The 16396-nt window shown below is 42.8% G+C and overlaps 1 protein-coding gene across 1 annotated transcript; it reads left to right on the top strand.

Annotated features, from left to right (window-relative positions):
* The first annotated feature begins 68 nt into the window (after positions 1 to 68).
* Positions 69 to 10164, top strand: LOC115921259 (ankyrin repeat domain-containing protein 50-like). Its single transcript, XM_030978562.1, has 8 exons — positions 69 to 183; positions 1840 to 1998; positions 4612 to 4770; positions 5698 to 5903; positions 6525 to 6618; positions 6889 to 7014; positions 8671 to 8829; positions 10148 to 10164. Exons 1-8 carry the CDS (start codon positions 69 to 71, stop codon positions 10162 to 10164), a joined length of 1035 nt encoding a protein of 344 aa, XP_030834422.1.
* Positions 10165 to 16396: the final 6232 nt, after the last annotated feature.

Below are 16396 nucleotides of genomic sequence, written 5' to 3'. Positions count from 1 at the left end.
ACATTGCTGCTCAGGAGGGTCATCTTGATGTCACCAAATTTCTGATCAGTCAAGGAGCTAAAGTGAATATGGGTGATAATGAGGGTGTGACTGCATTACACATTGCTGCTCAGGAGGGTCATATTGATGTCACCGAATACTTGATCATTCAAGGAGCTGAGGTGAATAAGGGAGATAACAGAGGTATGACTGCATTACGCACTGCTGCTTTCAATGGTCATCATGATGTGACCAAATATCTCATCAACCAAGGAGCTGAGGTGATTAAGAGGGACAATGACGGTAAGACTGCATTACACCTTGCCGCAAACAAGGATCATCTTGATATGACCAAATATCTGATCAGTCAAGGAGCTGAAGTAAATATGGGAGATAATGAGGGTTGGACTGCATTGCACAGTGCTGCTCAGAAGGGTCATCTTGAAGTCACCAAATATCTGATCAGTCAAGGAGCTAAAGTGAATATGGGTGATAATGAGGGTGTGACTGTATTACACATTGCTGCTCAGGAGGGTCATCTTGATGTCATCAAATATCTAATCAGTCAAGGAGCCGAAGTGAATAGGGGAGATAATGAGGGAAAAACTGCATTACACAGTCCTGCTCAGGAGGGTCATCTTGATGTCACCGACTATCTGATTAGTCAAGGAGCTGAGGTGAATAAGGGAGATAACACAGGTAGGACTGCATTACGCACTGCTGCTTTCAATGGTCATCATGATGTGACCAAATATCTCATCAACCAAGGAGCTGAAGTGAATATGGGAGATAATGAGGGTGTGACTGCATTACAACTTGCTGCTCAAGAGGGTCATCTTGATGTCACCAAATTTCTGATAAGTCAGGAAGCTGAGGTGAATAGGGGCAATAATGAAGGTAGGACTGCATTACACAGTGCTGCTTTTAATGGTCATCTGGATGTGACCAAATATCTCATCAATGAAGGAGCTGAGGTGAATATAGGAGATAATGAGAGTGTGACTGCATTAGAAGTTGCTGCTCAGGAGGGTCATATTGATGTCACCAAATATCTCATCAATCAAGGTGCTGAGGTGAATAAGGGAGACAAAGACGGCAAGACGGCATTACACGGTGCTGCTTTCGATGGTCATCTTGATGTCATCAAATATCTAATCAGTCAAGGAGCCGAAGTGAATAGGGGAGATAATGAGGGTAAAACTGCATTACACAGTGCTGCTCAGAAGGGTCATCTTGATGTCACCGACTATCTGATTAGTCAAGGAGCTGAGGTGAATAAGGGAGATAACACAGGTAGGACTGCATTACGCACTGCTGCTTTCAATGGTCATCATGATGTGACCAAATATCTCATCAACCAAGGAGCTGAAGTGAATATGGGAGATAATGAGGGTGTGACTGCATTACAACTTGCTGCTCAAGAGGGTCATCTTGATGTCACCAAATTTCTGATAAGTCAGGAAGCTGAGGTGAATAGGGGCAATAATGAAGGTAGGACTGCATTACACAGTGCTGCTTTTAATGGTCATCTGGATGTGACCAAATATCTCATCAATGAAGGAGCTGAGGTGAATATAGGAGATAATGAGAGTGTGACTGCATTAGAAGTTGCTGCTCAGGAGGGTCATATTGATGTCACCAAATATCTGATCAGCCAAGGAGCTGAAATGAATAAGGGAGATAATAGAGGTTGGACTTTATTACAAAGGGCTGCAATCAAGGGTCATCTTAATGTCACCAAATATCTCATCAGTCAAGGAGCTGAGGTGAATAGGGGAGATAACACCGGTAGGACTGCATTACACAGTGCTGCTCAGAATGTTCATCTTGAGGTCACCAATTATCTAATCAGTCAAGGAGCTGAGGCGAAGAAGGGAGACAAAGACGGCAAGACGGCATTACACTTTGCTGCTCAGGAGGGTCATATTGATGTAACCAAATATCTCATCAATCAAGGTGCTGAGGTGAATAAGGGAGACAAAGACGGCAAGACGGCATTACACGGTGCTGCTTTCGATGGTCATCTTGATGTCATCAAATATCTAATCAGTCAAGGAGCCGAAGTGAATAGGGGAGATAATGAGGGTAAAACTGCATTACACAGTGCTGCTCAGAAGGGTCATCTTGATGTCACCGACTATCTGATTAGTCAAGGAGCTGAGGTGAATAAGGGAGATAACACAGGTAGGACTGCATTACGCACTGCTGCTTTCAATGGTCATCATGATGTGACCAAATATCTCATCAATGAAGGAGCTGAGGTGAATATAGGAGATAATGAGAGTGTGACTGCATTAGAAGTTGCTGCTCAGGAGGGTCATATTGATGTCACCAAATATCTGATCAGCCAAGGAGCTGAGATGAATAAGGGAGATAATAGAGGTTGGACTGCACTACAAAGTGCTGCAATCAAGGGTCATCTTAATGTCACCAAATATCTAATCAGTCAAGGAGCTGAAGTGAATATAGGAGATAATGAGGGTGTAACTGCATTACAAGCTGCTGCTCAAGAGGGTCATCTTGATGTCACCAAATTTCTGATAAGTCAGGAAGCTGAGGTGAATAGGGGCAATAATGAAGGTAGGACTGCATTACACAGTGCTGCTTTTAATGGTCATCTGGATGTGACCAAATATCTCATCAATGAAGGAGCTGAGGTGAATATAGGAGATAATGAGAGTGTGACTGCATTAGAAGTTGCTGCTCAGGAGGGTCATATTGATGTCACCAAATATCTGATCAGCCAAGGAGCTGAAATGAATAAGGGAGATAATAGAGGTTGGACTGCATTACAAAGTGCTGCAATCAAGGGTCATCTTAATGTCATCGAATATCTGATCAGTCAAGGAGCTGATGTTAATAGGGGAAATAATGACGGTTGGACTGCATTACACAGTGCTGCTCAGAATGGTCATCTTGATGTCACCGAATATCTAATCAATCAAGGAGCTGAGGTGAATAAGGGAGATAACACAGGTAGGACTGCATTGCGCACTGCTGCTTCCAATGGTCATCATGATGTGACCAAATATCTCATCAATCAAGGAGCTGAGGTGAATACGGGAGATAATGAGGGTAGGACTTTATTACACAGTGCTGCTCAGAATGGTCATCTTGATGTCACCGAATATCTGATCAATCAAGGAGCTGAGGTGAATAAGGGAGATAATGAGGGTGTGACTGCATTACACAGTGCTGCTCAGAAGGGTCATCTTGATGTCACCGACTATCTGATTAGTCAAGGAGCTGAGGTGAATAAGGGAGATAACACAGGTAGGACTGCATTACGCACTGCTGCTTTCAATGGTCATCATGATGTGACCAAATATCTCATCAATGAAGGAGCTGAGGTGAATATAGGAGATAATGAGAGTGTGACTGCATTAGAAGTTGCTGCTCAGGAGGGTCATATTGATGTCACCAAATATCTGATCAGCCAAGGAGCTGAGATGAATAAGGGAGATAATAGAGGTTGGACTGCACTACAAAGTGCTGCAATCAAGGGTCATCTTAATGTCACCAAATATCTAATCAGTCAAGGAGCTGAAGTGAATATAGGAGATAATGAGGGTGTAACTGCATTACAAGCTGCTGCTCAAGAGGGTCATCTTGATGTCACCAAATTTCTGATAAGTCAGGAAGCTGAGGTGAATAGGGGCAATAATGAAGGTAGGACTGCATTACACAGTGCTGCTTTTAATGGTCATCTGGATGTGACCAAATATCTCATCAATGAAGGAGCTGAGGTGAATATAGGAGATAATGAGAGTGTGACTGCATTAGAAGTTGCTGCTCAGGAGGGTCATATTGATGTCACCAAATATCTCATCAATCAAGGTGCTGAGGTGAATAAGGGAGACAAAGACGGCAAGACGGCATTACACGGTGCTGCTTTCGATGGTCATCTTGATGTCATCAAATATCTAATCAGTCAAGGAGCCGAAGTGAATAGGGGAGATAATGAGGGTAAAACTGCATTACACAGTGCTGCTCAGAAGGGTCATCTTGATGTCACCGACTATCTGATTAGTCAAGGAGCTGAGGTGAATAAGGGAGATAACACAGGTAGGACTGCATTACGCACTGCTGCTTTCAATGGTCATCATGATGTGACCAAATATCTCATCAACCAAGGAGCTGAAGTGAATATGGGAGATAATGAGGGTGTGACTGCATTACAACTTGCTGCTCAAGAGGGTCATCTTGATGTCACCAAATTTCTGATAAGTCAGGAAGCTGAGGTGAATAGGGGCAATAATGAAGGTAGGACTGCATTACACAGTGCTGCTTTTAATGGTCATCTGGATGTGACCAAATATCTCATCAATGAAGGAGCTGAGGTGAATATAGGAGATAATGAGAGTGTGACTGCATTAGAAGTTGCTGCTCAGGAGGGTCATATTGATGTCACCAAATATCTGATCAGCCAAGGAGCTGAAATGAATAAGGGAGATAATAGAGGTTGGACTTTATTACAAAGGGCTGCAATCAAGGGTCATCTTAATGTCACCAAATATCTCATCAGTCAAGGAGCTGAGGTGAATAGGGGAGATAACACCGGTAGGACTGCATTACACAGTGCTGCTCAGAATGTTCATCTTGAGGTCACCAATTATCTAATCAGTCAAGGAGCTGAGGCGAAGAAGGGAGACAAAGACGGCAAGACGGCATTACACTTTGCTGCTCAGGAGGGTCATATTGATGTAACCAAATATCTCATCAATCAAGGTGCTGAGGTGAATAAGGGAGACAAAGACGGCAAGACGGCATTACACGGTGCTGCTTTCGATGGTCATCTTGATGTCATCAAATATCTAATCAGTCAAGGAGCCGAAGTGAATAGGGGAGATAATGAGGGTAAAACTGCATTACACAGTGCTGCTCAGAAGGGTCATCTTGATGTCACCGACTATCTGATTAGTCAAGGAGCTGAGGTGAATAAGGGAGATAACACAGGTAGGACTGCATTACGCACTGCTGCTTTCAATGGTCATCATGATGTGACCAAATATCTCATCAATGAAGGAGCTGAGGTGAATATAGGAGATAATGAGAGTGTGACTGCATTAGAAGTTGCTGCTCAGGAGGGTCATATTGATGTCACCAAATATCTGATCAGCCAAGGAGCTGAGATGAATAAGGGAGATAATAGAGGTTGGACTGCACTACAAAGTTCTGCAATCAAGGGTCATCTTAATGTCACCAAATATCTAATCAGTCAAGGAGCTGAAGTGAATATAGGAGATAATGAGGGTGTAACTGCATTACAAGCTGCTGCTCAAGAGGGTCATCTTGATGTCACCAAATTTCTGATAAGTCAGGAAGCTGAGGTGAATAGGGGCAATAATGAAGGTAGGACTGCATTACACAGTGCTGCTTTTAATGGTCATCTGGATGTGACCAAATATCTCATCAATGAAGGAGCTGAGGTGAATATAGGAGATAATGAGAGTGTGACTGCATTAGAAGTTGCTGCTCAGGAGGGTCATATTGATGTCACCAAATATCTGATCAGCCAAGGAGCTGAAATGAATAAGGGAGATAATAGAGGTTGGACTGCATTACAAAGTGCTGCAATCAAGGGTCATCTTAATGTCATCGAATATCTGATCAGTCAAGGAGCTGATGTTAATAGGGGAAATAATGACGGTTGGACTGCATTACACAGTGCTGCTCAGAATGGTCATCTTGATGTCACCGAATATCTAATCAATCAAGGAGCTGAGGTGAATAAGGGAGATAACACAGGTAGGACTGCATTGCGCACTGCTGCTTCCAATGGTCATCATGATGTGACCAAATATCTCATCAATCAAGGAGCTGAGGTGAATACGGGAGATAATGAGGGTAGGACTTTATTACACAGTGCTGCTCAGAATGGTCATCTTGATGTCACCGAATATCTGATCAATCAAGGAGCTGAGGTGAATAAGGGAGATAATGAGGGTGTGACTGCATTACAAGCTGCTGCTCAGGAGGGTCATCTTGATGTCACCAAATATCTCATCATTCAAGGAGCTGAGGTGAATAGGGGAGATAACACAGGTAGGACTGCATTACACAGTGCTGCTCAGAATGTTCATCTTGAGGTCACCAATTATCTCATCAGTCAAGGAGCTGAAGTGAATATAGGATATAATGACGGTTCGACTGCATTACACAGTGCTGCTCAATATGGTCATCTTCAAGTCACCAAATATCTCATCAGTGAAGGAGCTGAGACGAAAAAGGGAGATAATGACGGGAAGACTGCTTTACACCTTGCTGCTCAGGGGGGTCATATTGATGTCACCAAATATCTGATCAGTCAAGGAGCTGAGGTGAATATGGGAAATAATGACGGTTGGACTGCGTTACACAGTGCTGCTCAATGTGGTCATCTTAATGTCATCAAATTTCTAATCAGTCAAGGAGCCAAGGTGAATAGGGGAGATCACAGAGGTAGGACTGCATTACGCACTGCTGCTGCCAATGGTCATCTTGATGTCACTACATATCTGATCGGTCAGGAAGCTGAGGTGAATAAGGGAAATAATAACGGTTTGACTGCATTACACAGTGCTGCATTCCATGGTCATCTTGATGTCACCAAATATCTCATCAGTCAAGGAGCTGAGGTGATTAAGAGGGACAATGACGGTAAGACTGCATTACACCTTGCCGCAAACAAGGATCATCTTGATATGACCAAATATCTGATCAGTCAAGGAGCTGAAGTAAATATGGGAGATAATGAGGGTTGGACTGCATTGCACAGTGCTGCTCAGAAGGGTCATCTTGAAGTCACCAAATATCTGATCAGTCAAGGAGCTAAAGTGAATATGGGTGATAATGAGGGTGTGACTGTATTACACATTGCTGCTCAGGAGGGTCATCTTGATGTCACCAAATTTCTGATCAGTCAAGGAGCTAAAGTGAATATGGGTGATAATGAGGGTGTGACTGCATTACACATTGCTGCTCAGGAGGGTCATATTGATGTCACCGAATACTTGATCATTCAAGGAGCTGAGGTGAATAAGGGAGATAACAGAGGTATGACTGCATTACGCACTGCTGCTTTCAATGGTCATCATGATGTGACCAAATATCTCATCAACCAAGGAGCTGAGGTGATTAAGAGGGACAATGACGGTAAGACTGCATTACACCTTGCCGCAAACAAGGATCATCTTGATATGACCAAATATCTGATCAGTCAAGGAGCTGAAGTAAATATGGGAGATAATGAGGGTTGGACTGCATTGCACAGTGCTGCTCAGAAGGGTCATCTTGAAGTCACCAAATATCTGATCAGTCAAGGAGCTAAAGTGAATATGGGTGATAATGAGGGTGTGACTGTATTACACATTGCTGCTCAGGAGGGTCATCTTGATGTCATCAAATATCTAATCAGTCAAGGAGCCGAAGTGAATAGGGGAGATAATGAGGGAAAAACTGCATTACACAGTCCTGCTCAGGAGGGTCATCTTGATGTCACCGACTATCTGATTAGTCAAGGAGCTGAGGTGAATAAGGGAGATAACACAGGTAGGACTGCATTACGCACTGCTGCTTTCAATGGTCATCATGATGTGACCAAATATCTCATCAACCAAGGAGCTGAAGTGAATATGGGAGATAATGAGGGTGTGACTGCATTACAACTTGCTGCTCAAGAGGGTCATCTTGATGTCACCAAATTTCTGATAAGTCAGGAAGCTGAGGTGAATAGGGGCAATAATGAAGGTAGGACTGCATTACACAGTGCTGCTTTTAATGGTCATCTGGATGTGACCAAATATCTCATCAATGAAGGAGCTGAGGTGAATATAGGAGATAATGAGAGTGTGACTGCATTAGAAGTTGCTGCTCAGGAGGGTCATATTGATGTCACCAAATATCTCATCAATCAAGGTGCTGAGGTGAATAAGGGAGACAAAGACGGCAAGACGGCATTACACGGTGCTGCTTTCGATGGTCATCTTGATGTCATCAAATATCTAATCAGTCAAGGAGCCGAAGTGAATAGGGGAGATAATGAGGGTAAAACTGCATTACACAGTGCTGCTCAGAAGGGTCATCTTGATGTCACCGACTATCTGATTAGTCAAGGAGCTGAGGTGAATAAGGGAGATAACACAGGTAGGACTGCATTACGCACTGCTGCTTTCAATGGTCATCATGATGTGACCAAATATCTCATCAACCAAGGAGCTGAAGTGAATATGGGAGATAATGAGGGTGTGACTGCATTACAACTTGCTGCTCAAGAGGGTCATCTTGATGTCACCAAATTTCTGATAAGTCAGGAAGCTGAGGTGAATAGGGGCAATAATGAAGGTAGGACTGCATTACACAGTGCTGCTTTTAATGGTCATCTGGATGTGACCAAATATCTCATCAATGAAGGAGCTGAGGTGAATATAGGAGATAATGAGAGTGTGACTGCATTAGAAGTTGCTGCTCAGGAGGGTCATATTGATGTCACCAAATATCTGATCAGCCAAGGAGCTGAAATGAATAAGGGAGATAATAGAGGTTGGACTTTATTACAAAGGGCTGCAATCAAGGGTCATCTTAATGTCACCAAATATCTCATCAGTCAAGGAGCTGAGGTGAATAGGGGAGATAACACCGGTAGGACTGCATTACACAGTGCTGCTCAGAATGTTCATCTTGAGGTCACCAATTATCTAATCAGTCAAGGAGCTGAGGCGAAGAAGGGAGACAAAGACGGCAAGACGGCATTACACTTTGCTGCTCAGGAGGGTCATATTGATGTAACCAAATATCTCATCAATCAAGGTGCTGAGGTGAATAAGGGAGACAAAGACGGCAAGACGGCATTACACGGTGCTGCTTTCGATGGTCATCTTGATGTCATCAAATATCTAATCAGTCAAGGAGCCGAAGTGAATAGGGGAGATAATGAGGGTAAAACTGCATTACACAGTGCTGCTCAGAAGGGTCATCTTGATGTCACCGACTATCTGATTAGTCAAGGAGCTGAGGTGAATAAGGGAGATAACACAGGTAGGACTGCATTACGCACTGCTGCTTTCAATGGTCATCATGATGTGACCAAATATCTCATCAATGAAGGAGCTGAGGTGAATATAGGAGATAATGAGAGTGTGACTGCATTAGAAGTTGCTGCTCAGGAGGGTCATATTGATGTCACCAAATATCTGATCAGCCAAGGAGCTGAGATGAATAAGGGAGATAATAGAGGTTGGACTGCACTACAAAGTGCTGCAATCAAGGGTCATCTTAATGTCACCAAATATCTAATCAGTCAAGGAGCTGAAGTGAATATAGGAGATAATGAGGGTGTAACTGCATTACAAGCTGCTGCTCAAGAGGGTCATCTTGATGTCACCAAATTTCTGATAAGTCAGGAAGCTGAGGTGAATAGGGGCAATAATGAAGGTAGGACTGCATTACACAGTGCTGCTTTTAATGGTCATCTGGATGTGACCAAATATCTCATCAATGAAGGAGCTGAGGTGAATATAGGAGATAATGAGAGTGTGACTGCATTAGAAGTTGCTGCTCAGGAGGGTCATATTGATGTCACCAAATATCTGATCAGCCAAGGAGCTGAAATGAATAAGGGAGATAATAGAGGTTGGACTGCATTACAAAGTGCTGCAATCAAGGGTCATCTTAATGTCATCGAATATCTGATCAGTCAAGGAGCTGATGTTAATAGGGGAAATAATGACGGTTGGACTGCATTACACAGTGCTGCTCAGAATGGTCATCTTGATGTCACCGAATATCTAATCAATCAAGGAGCTGAGGTGAATAAGGGAGATAACACAGGTAGGACTGCATTGCGCACTGCTGCTTCCAATGGTCATCATGATGTGACCAAATATCTCATCAATCAAGGAGCTGAGGTGAATACGGGAGATAATGAGGGTAGGACTTTATTACACAGTGCTGCTCAGAATGGTCATCTTGATGTCACCGAATATCTGATCAATCAAGGAGCTGAGGTGAATAAGGGAGATAATGAGGGTGTGACTGCATTACAAGCTGCTGCTCAGGAGGGTCATCTTGATGTCACCAAATATCTCATCATTCAAGGAGCTGAGGTGAATAGGGGAGATAACACAGGTAGGACTGCATTACACAGTGCTGCTCAGAATGTTCATCTTGAGGTCACCAATTATCTCATCAGTCAAGGAGCTGAAGTGAATATAGGATATAATGACGGTTCGACTGCATTACACAGTGCTGCTCAATATGGTCATCTTCAAGTCACCAAATATCTCATCAGTGAAGGAGCTGAGACGAAAAAGGGAGATAATGACGGGAAGACTGCTTTACACCTTGCTGCTCAGGGGGGTCATATTGATGTCACCAAATATCTGATCAGTCAAGGAGCTGAGGTGAATATGGGAAATAATGACGGTTGGACTGCGTTACACAGTGCTGCTCAATGTGGTCATCTTAATGTCATCAAATTTCTAATCAGTCAAGGAGCCAAGGTGAATAGGGGAGATCACAGAGGTAGGACTGCATTACGCACTGCTGCTGCCAATGGTCATCTTGATGTCACTACATATCTGATCGGTCAGGAAGCTGAGGTGAATAAGGGAAATAATAACGGTTTGACTGCATTACACAGTGCTGCATTCCATGGTCATCTTGATGTCACCAAATATCTCATCAGTCAAGGAGCTGAGGTGATTAAGAGGGACAATGACGGTAAGACTGCATTACACCTTGCCGCAAACAAGGATCATCTTGATATGACCAAATATCTGATCAGTCAAGGAGCTGAAGTAAATATGGGAGATAATGAGGGTTGGACTGCATTGCACAGTGCTGCTCAGAAGGGTCATCTTGAAGTCACCAAATATCTGATCAGTCAAGGAGCTAAAGTGAATATGGGTGATAATGAGGGTGTGACTGTATTACACATTGCTGCTCAGGAGGGTCATCTTGATGTCACCAAATATCTGATCAGTCAAGGAGCTAAAGTGAATATGGGTGATAATGAGGGTGTGACTGCATTACACATTGCTGCTCAGGAGGGTCATATTGATGTCACCGAATACTTGATCATTCAAGGAGCTGAGGTGAATAAGGGAGATAACAGAGGTATGACTGCATTACGCAGTACTGCTTCTAATGGTCAGCTTGATGTGACCAAATATCTGATCAGTCAAGGAGCTGAAGTGAATATGGGAGATAATGATGGTGTGACTGCATTACACATTGCTGCTCAGGAGGGTCATACTGATCTCACCAAATATCTGATCAGTCAAGGAGCTGAAGTGAATATGGGACATAATGAGGGTTTGACTGCATTACACGGTGCTGCTCATCAGGGTCATCTTGATGTCACCAAATATCTGATCGGTCAGGAAGCTGAGGTGAATAGGGGAGATAATAGAGGTTGGACTGCATTACGCACTGCAGCTTCTAATGGTCAGCTTGATGTGACCAAATATCTGATCAGTCAAGGAGCTGAGGTGAATATGGGAAATAACGGAGGTTGGACTGCATTACAAATTGCTGCTCAGGAGGGTCATCTTGATGTCACCAAATATCTGATCAGTCAAGGAGCTGAGGTAAATATGGGAGATAATGAGGGTTGGACTGCATTGCACAGTGCTGCTCAGAAGGGTCATCTTGAAGTCACCAAATATCTGATCAGTCAAGGAGCTAAAGTGAATATGGGTGATAATGAGGGTGTGACTGTATTACACATTGCTGCTCAGGAGGGTCATCTTGATGTCACCAAATATCTGATCAGTCAAGGAGCTGAGGTGAATATGGGAAATAACGGAGGTTGGACTGCATTACAAATTGCTGCTCAGGAGGGTCATCTTGATGTCACCAAATATCTGATCAGTCAAGGAGCTGAGGTGAATATGGGAAATAATGACGGTTGGACTGCGTTACACAGTGCTGCTCAATGTGGTCATCTTAATGTCATCAAATTTCTAATCAGTCAAGGAGCCAAGGTGAATAGGGGAGATAACAGAGGTAGGACTGCATTACGCACTGCTGCTGCCAATGGTCATCTTGATGTCACTACATATCTGATCGTTCAGGAAGCTGAGGTGAATAAGGGAAATAATAACGGTTTGACTGCATTACACAGTGCTGCATTCCATGGTTATCTTGATGTCACCAAATATCTCATCAGTCAAGGAGCTGAGGTGAATAAGAGGGACAATGACGGTAAGACTGCATTACACCTTGCCGCAAACAAGGATCCTCTTGATATGACCAAATATCTGATCAGTCAAGGAGCTGAAGTGAATATGGGAGATAATGAGGGTTGGACTGCATTGCACAGTGCTGCTCAGAAGGGTCATCTTGAAGTCACCAAATATCTGATCAGTCAAGGAGCTGAGGTGAATAAGGGAGATAACAGAGGTATGACTGCATTACGCAGTGCTGCTTCCCATTGCCATCTTGATGTGACCAAATATCTCATCAGTCAAGGAGCTGAAGTAAATATGGGAGATAATGAGGGTGCGACTGCATTTCAACTTGCTGCTCAAGAGGGTCATCTTGATGTCACCAAATATCTGATGAGTCAAGGAGCTGAATTGAATAAGGGAGCTAATGACGGCAGGACTGCATTACAACTAGCTGCTAAGAATGGTCATCTTGAGGTCATTAAATACCTTATCAGTCAAGGGGCGGAGGTGAATAGGGGAGATAATGACGGTGTGACTGCATTACGCAGTGCAGCTTCTAATGGTCAGCTTGATGTGACCAAATATCTCATCAGTGAAGGAGCTGTGGTGAATAAGGGAGATAATGACGGTTGGACTGCATTACAATTTGCTACTCTGGAGGGTCATATTGATGTTACCAAATATCTGATGAGTCAAGGAGCTGATGTGAATAGGGGAGCTAATGACGGCAGGACTGCATTACAACTAGCTGCTAATAATGGTCATCTTGAGGTCATTAAATACCTTATCAGTCAAGGGGCGGAGGTGAATAGGGGAGATAATGATGGTGTGACTGCATTCCAAGCTGCTGCTCAGGAAGGTCATCTTGATGTCACCGAATATCTGATCAGTCAAGGAGCTGAGGTGAATAGGGGAAATAATGACGGTTGGACTGCTTTACACAGTTCTGTAATCAAGGGTCATCTTGATGTCATCAAATTTCTAATCAATCAAGGAGCAGAGGTGAATAGGGGAGATAATGAGGGTAGGACTTCATTACACACTGCTGCTCAGAATGGTCATCTTGATGTGACCAAATATCTAATCAGTCAAGGAGCTGAGGTGAATAACGGAGTCAAAGGCGGCAAGACTGCATTACACTTTGCTGCAATCAAGGGTCATCTTGATGTCATCAAATATCTAATCAGTCGAGGAGCTGAGGTGAATATGGGAGATAATGAGGGTAGGTCTTCATTACACAGTGCTGCTCAGAATGGTCATCTTGATGCCACCGAATATCTGATCAGTCAAGGAGCTGAGATAAATAGGGGAGATAACGACGGCAAGACTGCATTACACCTTGCTGCTCAGGAGGTTCATCATGAGGTCACCAAATATCTGATCAGTGAGGAAGCTGAGGTGAATATGGGTGACAGAAATGGCTACACTCCAATGCACATTGCTGCTTTGAAGGATGACCTCGATATCGTTAAGGTCCTGCTTGAGGAAGGAGCCCTAGTTGATGTAAGGGATGCCAATGGACAGACCCCACTCCATCTATCTTCAAAGAAAGGAAGCGCCAACTCTTGCGACTTCTTAGCAAAGCATGCAAAGGTGTGTAATATATCCTTCCTCTGCATAGTAAAGAGCCAATATAACTTAAAACAAGTGTCAAATTACAATTTTGAAAATATGTAATAATAGATGCAAACATAGATGAATGGAGTTTATTTCGAATCCATATGTTTCTAGGCTTAGATATGAACATATTCAGGTTACACTAAGTGTAGGCTAACTAGAATTCAAGAAAGTGTTTCTTAATAATTATTTAGCCTTTAAAAGCTAGTTTACAGTCCACTTAATGCTGCCAGTTCTCTATTAAAATAATCTGCCTATATATAATGTATCATTTAAACACTCTTTTTTTTTGTTATAGATAAATGGAATTCTCGATCACCGTGATGATAAAGGATTGACGGCCATTCACCTCGCCACTCAAAATGGCTACACACCGGTTGTCGAGTCGCTGGTTTCTCATGGAGCTTCCTTAAACATCCAGTCGGACAATGGAAAGACCTGTCTTCATGAAGCCATCATACTTTCTGATCACACGAGCAGAACAGAGCAAACAAAAGCGAGACCCCAACAGGTAAAGACGACTTAAAACTTACCTAGCACGGACAACCGTGGATGTTTCCATATTTCGACAGAACATAGTTACCCGTGCCCTGCCCTATACTTCCATATATTGACAACTAACACTTGCCCTGTATGGTGGCATACGTTTGACATACAAGCTTCAGCGGAAACGGATCTTTCGAAAGTTAAATTCATTCAGCCTTTACTATCTTTCTTTTTTTTACAACCGAGAACACAAAAATCAGGGCAGCCATTTTATCCATCAAAATAAAAGACAGATTTATCCCCAAAGAATTGATAGATCAAATCTAAGTTACCTTCCTTGATCTAACGGTTGTTTTGATTCAGATTTCAGAAGATTTCTATCGGCAAGAGCTTTTCCGAAAGAAGGCGGCTTTGGTCTTATACATTCTGGAGCAAGGTGGAAAGATGGACATAAGGGATGTTAAAGGCAAACTACCAATCCACTATGCTACCAATGAAGTTATCCGACAGATGATATTTTCAAGGTAAGGAAATCTTTGTTCACAAGCTACATATTTGTATGATTAATGGGGCCAGTTCGGAGATAACATCTTCGTATGGTTATATAAAGGTTATTAGAACAAATTGTAGAACCCATCGAAACAATTGCCGGATACATCTTCACATTTATAGTCATTATTCGTGTATACACCAATGGTAATTTCTATTAAAGGGTCACACAAATGGACGTCTTCTTTTAAAGAGAAAAAACAAAATGTATCCGTGAAGCACCTCCATCCCTTTGGCAGTGATTATTATAAAATGCATAGAGTGAGACTTATCCATGTTTCAAAGATCTTTGGATATTTAGGGGTCGTTTGTACATGGCCTGTCTTCGGTCGGTCTAAACTAACATTGGCATACTGGAGGAGGAAAAAAAATCGTTATTCGCTTGCAGACGATTAAGTTTATTGACCATTGTTATGAATTTGTTATTTGTTTTATAAAATATTTGTATGCCAACAATACTCGCGCTGTGCAGCGAATTTTTGTTCGTATAACTTTTTTAATTTGTGTCAACGAACGCCGTGTAAGAAGCGGCTAATGCAAACCTTTAGTTTGACAGCAATTAAAGCTATGGTCATAACCCCCCCCCCCCCCCCCCAAAGTAGCCTGCTCGGCGGCCGGGCGGTGAGTCTTTAGCCAATTTCGTCCAGGCACCGCTTGTTTTTAGGGCATCGCTCGGTCGCCGCTGAAGTTTTAGCGCGGAGTTCAAATTCGGCGGCGCCTGCTCACTTTTCACTCGCCGCCCTGGACTAGCGGCTAGTCCCCTGGATGTGTCGGTCTCATTTGTCTGCCTTAACATTGCCAAACGAGGTGTTTCTTAGGAAACTTATCTTGCATTAATTACGATCTCTCAGCTTACCTATTCCGTTAATGAGTAGAAGAAAATATTTTCTATATTCATATCATGACTGACTAAGATGAACAAAAGCTATTTTATTTTGTACACGGCGTGATTCTAAATCGAAGCCACCAATACTACTAATGACTCTTTGGTTTCCCTTTTAACCGTTAAATTACAGGTTACCGTCGATAGAGATGATCACAAGATATCGAGGTAATGTAGGATACAGACAGATAACAACATTTAATTAATTGTGCATTGTTTCTACTGCTATACATATTACTCATCCAGTCTTCATTTTGCTGTTAGAGTGCACTCATATTGCTATTAGAACGAAAACTTAACGTTGACCTTTAAGTAAAAGGTTGGTACACGTTATTGCCCTACGGTGTACTACATATTCATTGGACATAAAAGATTTCTATCTTCTCCGCCTCAAACGAGTAAATATATTGCCTTTTTTTGTAATAACTAGCTTTATATCTGCTATTCGATATTCAGTCATTCACTAGTCTCCGAATACAGAGAAACCCTTCATTTCCACCGCTAGTTGGTAATCTTTTGATTCCATCTTTCGTACAGCCGAATACGCCAAACCCTTGGTTACGGTGACTGCTCATGTCGGTAATGGAGGAAACCAGATAGAACTGGCGGACCTTGGTATATCGATGATTATCCCACCAGGGGCTATACAAGGGAGTGGCTCCTGTGAGATAACATTAACCAGTATACAAGATCCCCAAGATCTTCCAAGTATAGACAGTCAGGGGGATGAATC

This window comes from Strongylocentrotus purpuratus, unplaced genomic scaffold (assembly GCF_000002235.5).
Source record: "Strongylocentrotus purpuratus isolate Spur 01 unplaced genomic scaffold, Spur_5.0 spur5_scaffold_1, whole genome shotgun sequence".
Lineage (NCBI taxonomy): Eukaryota > Metazoa > Echinodermata > Echinoidea > Camarodonta > Strongylocentrotidae > Strongylocentrotus > Strongylocentrotus purpuratus.
This window is presented reverse-complemented; position numbering and strand designations above follow the sequence as displayed.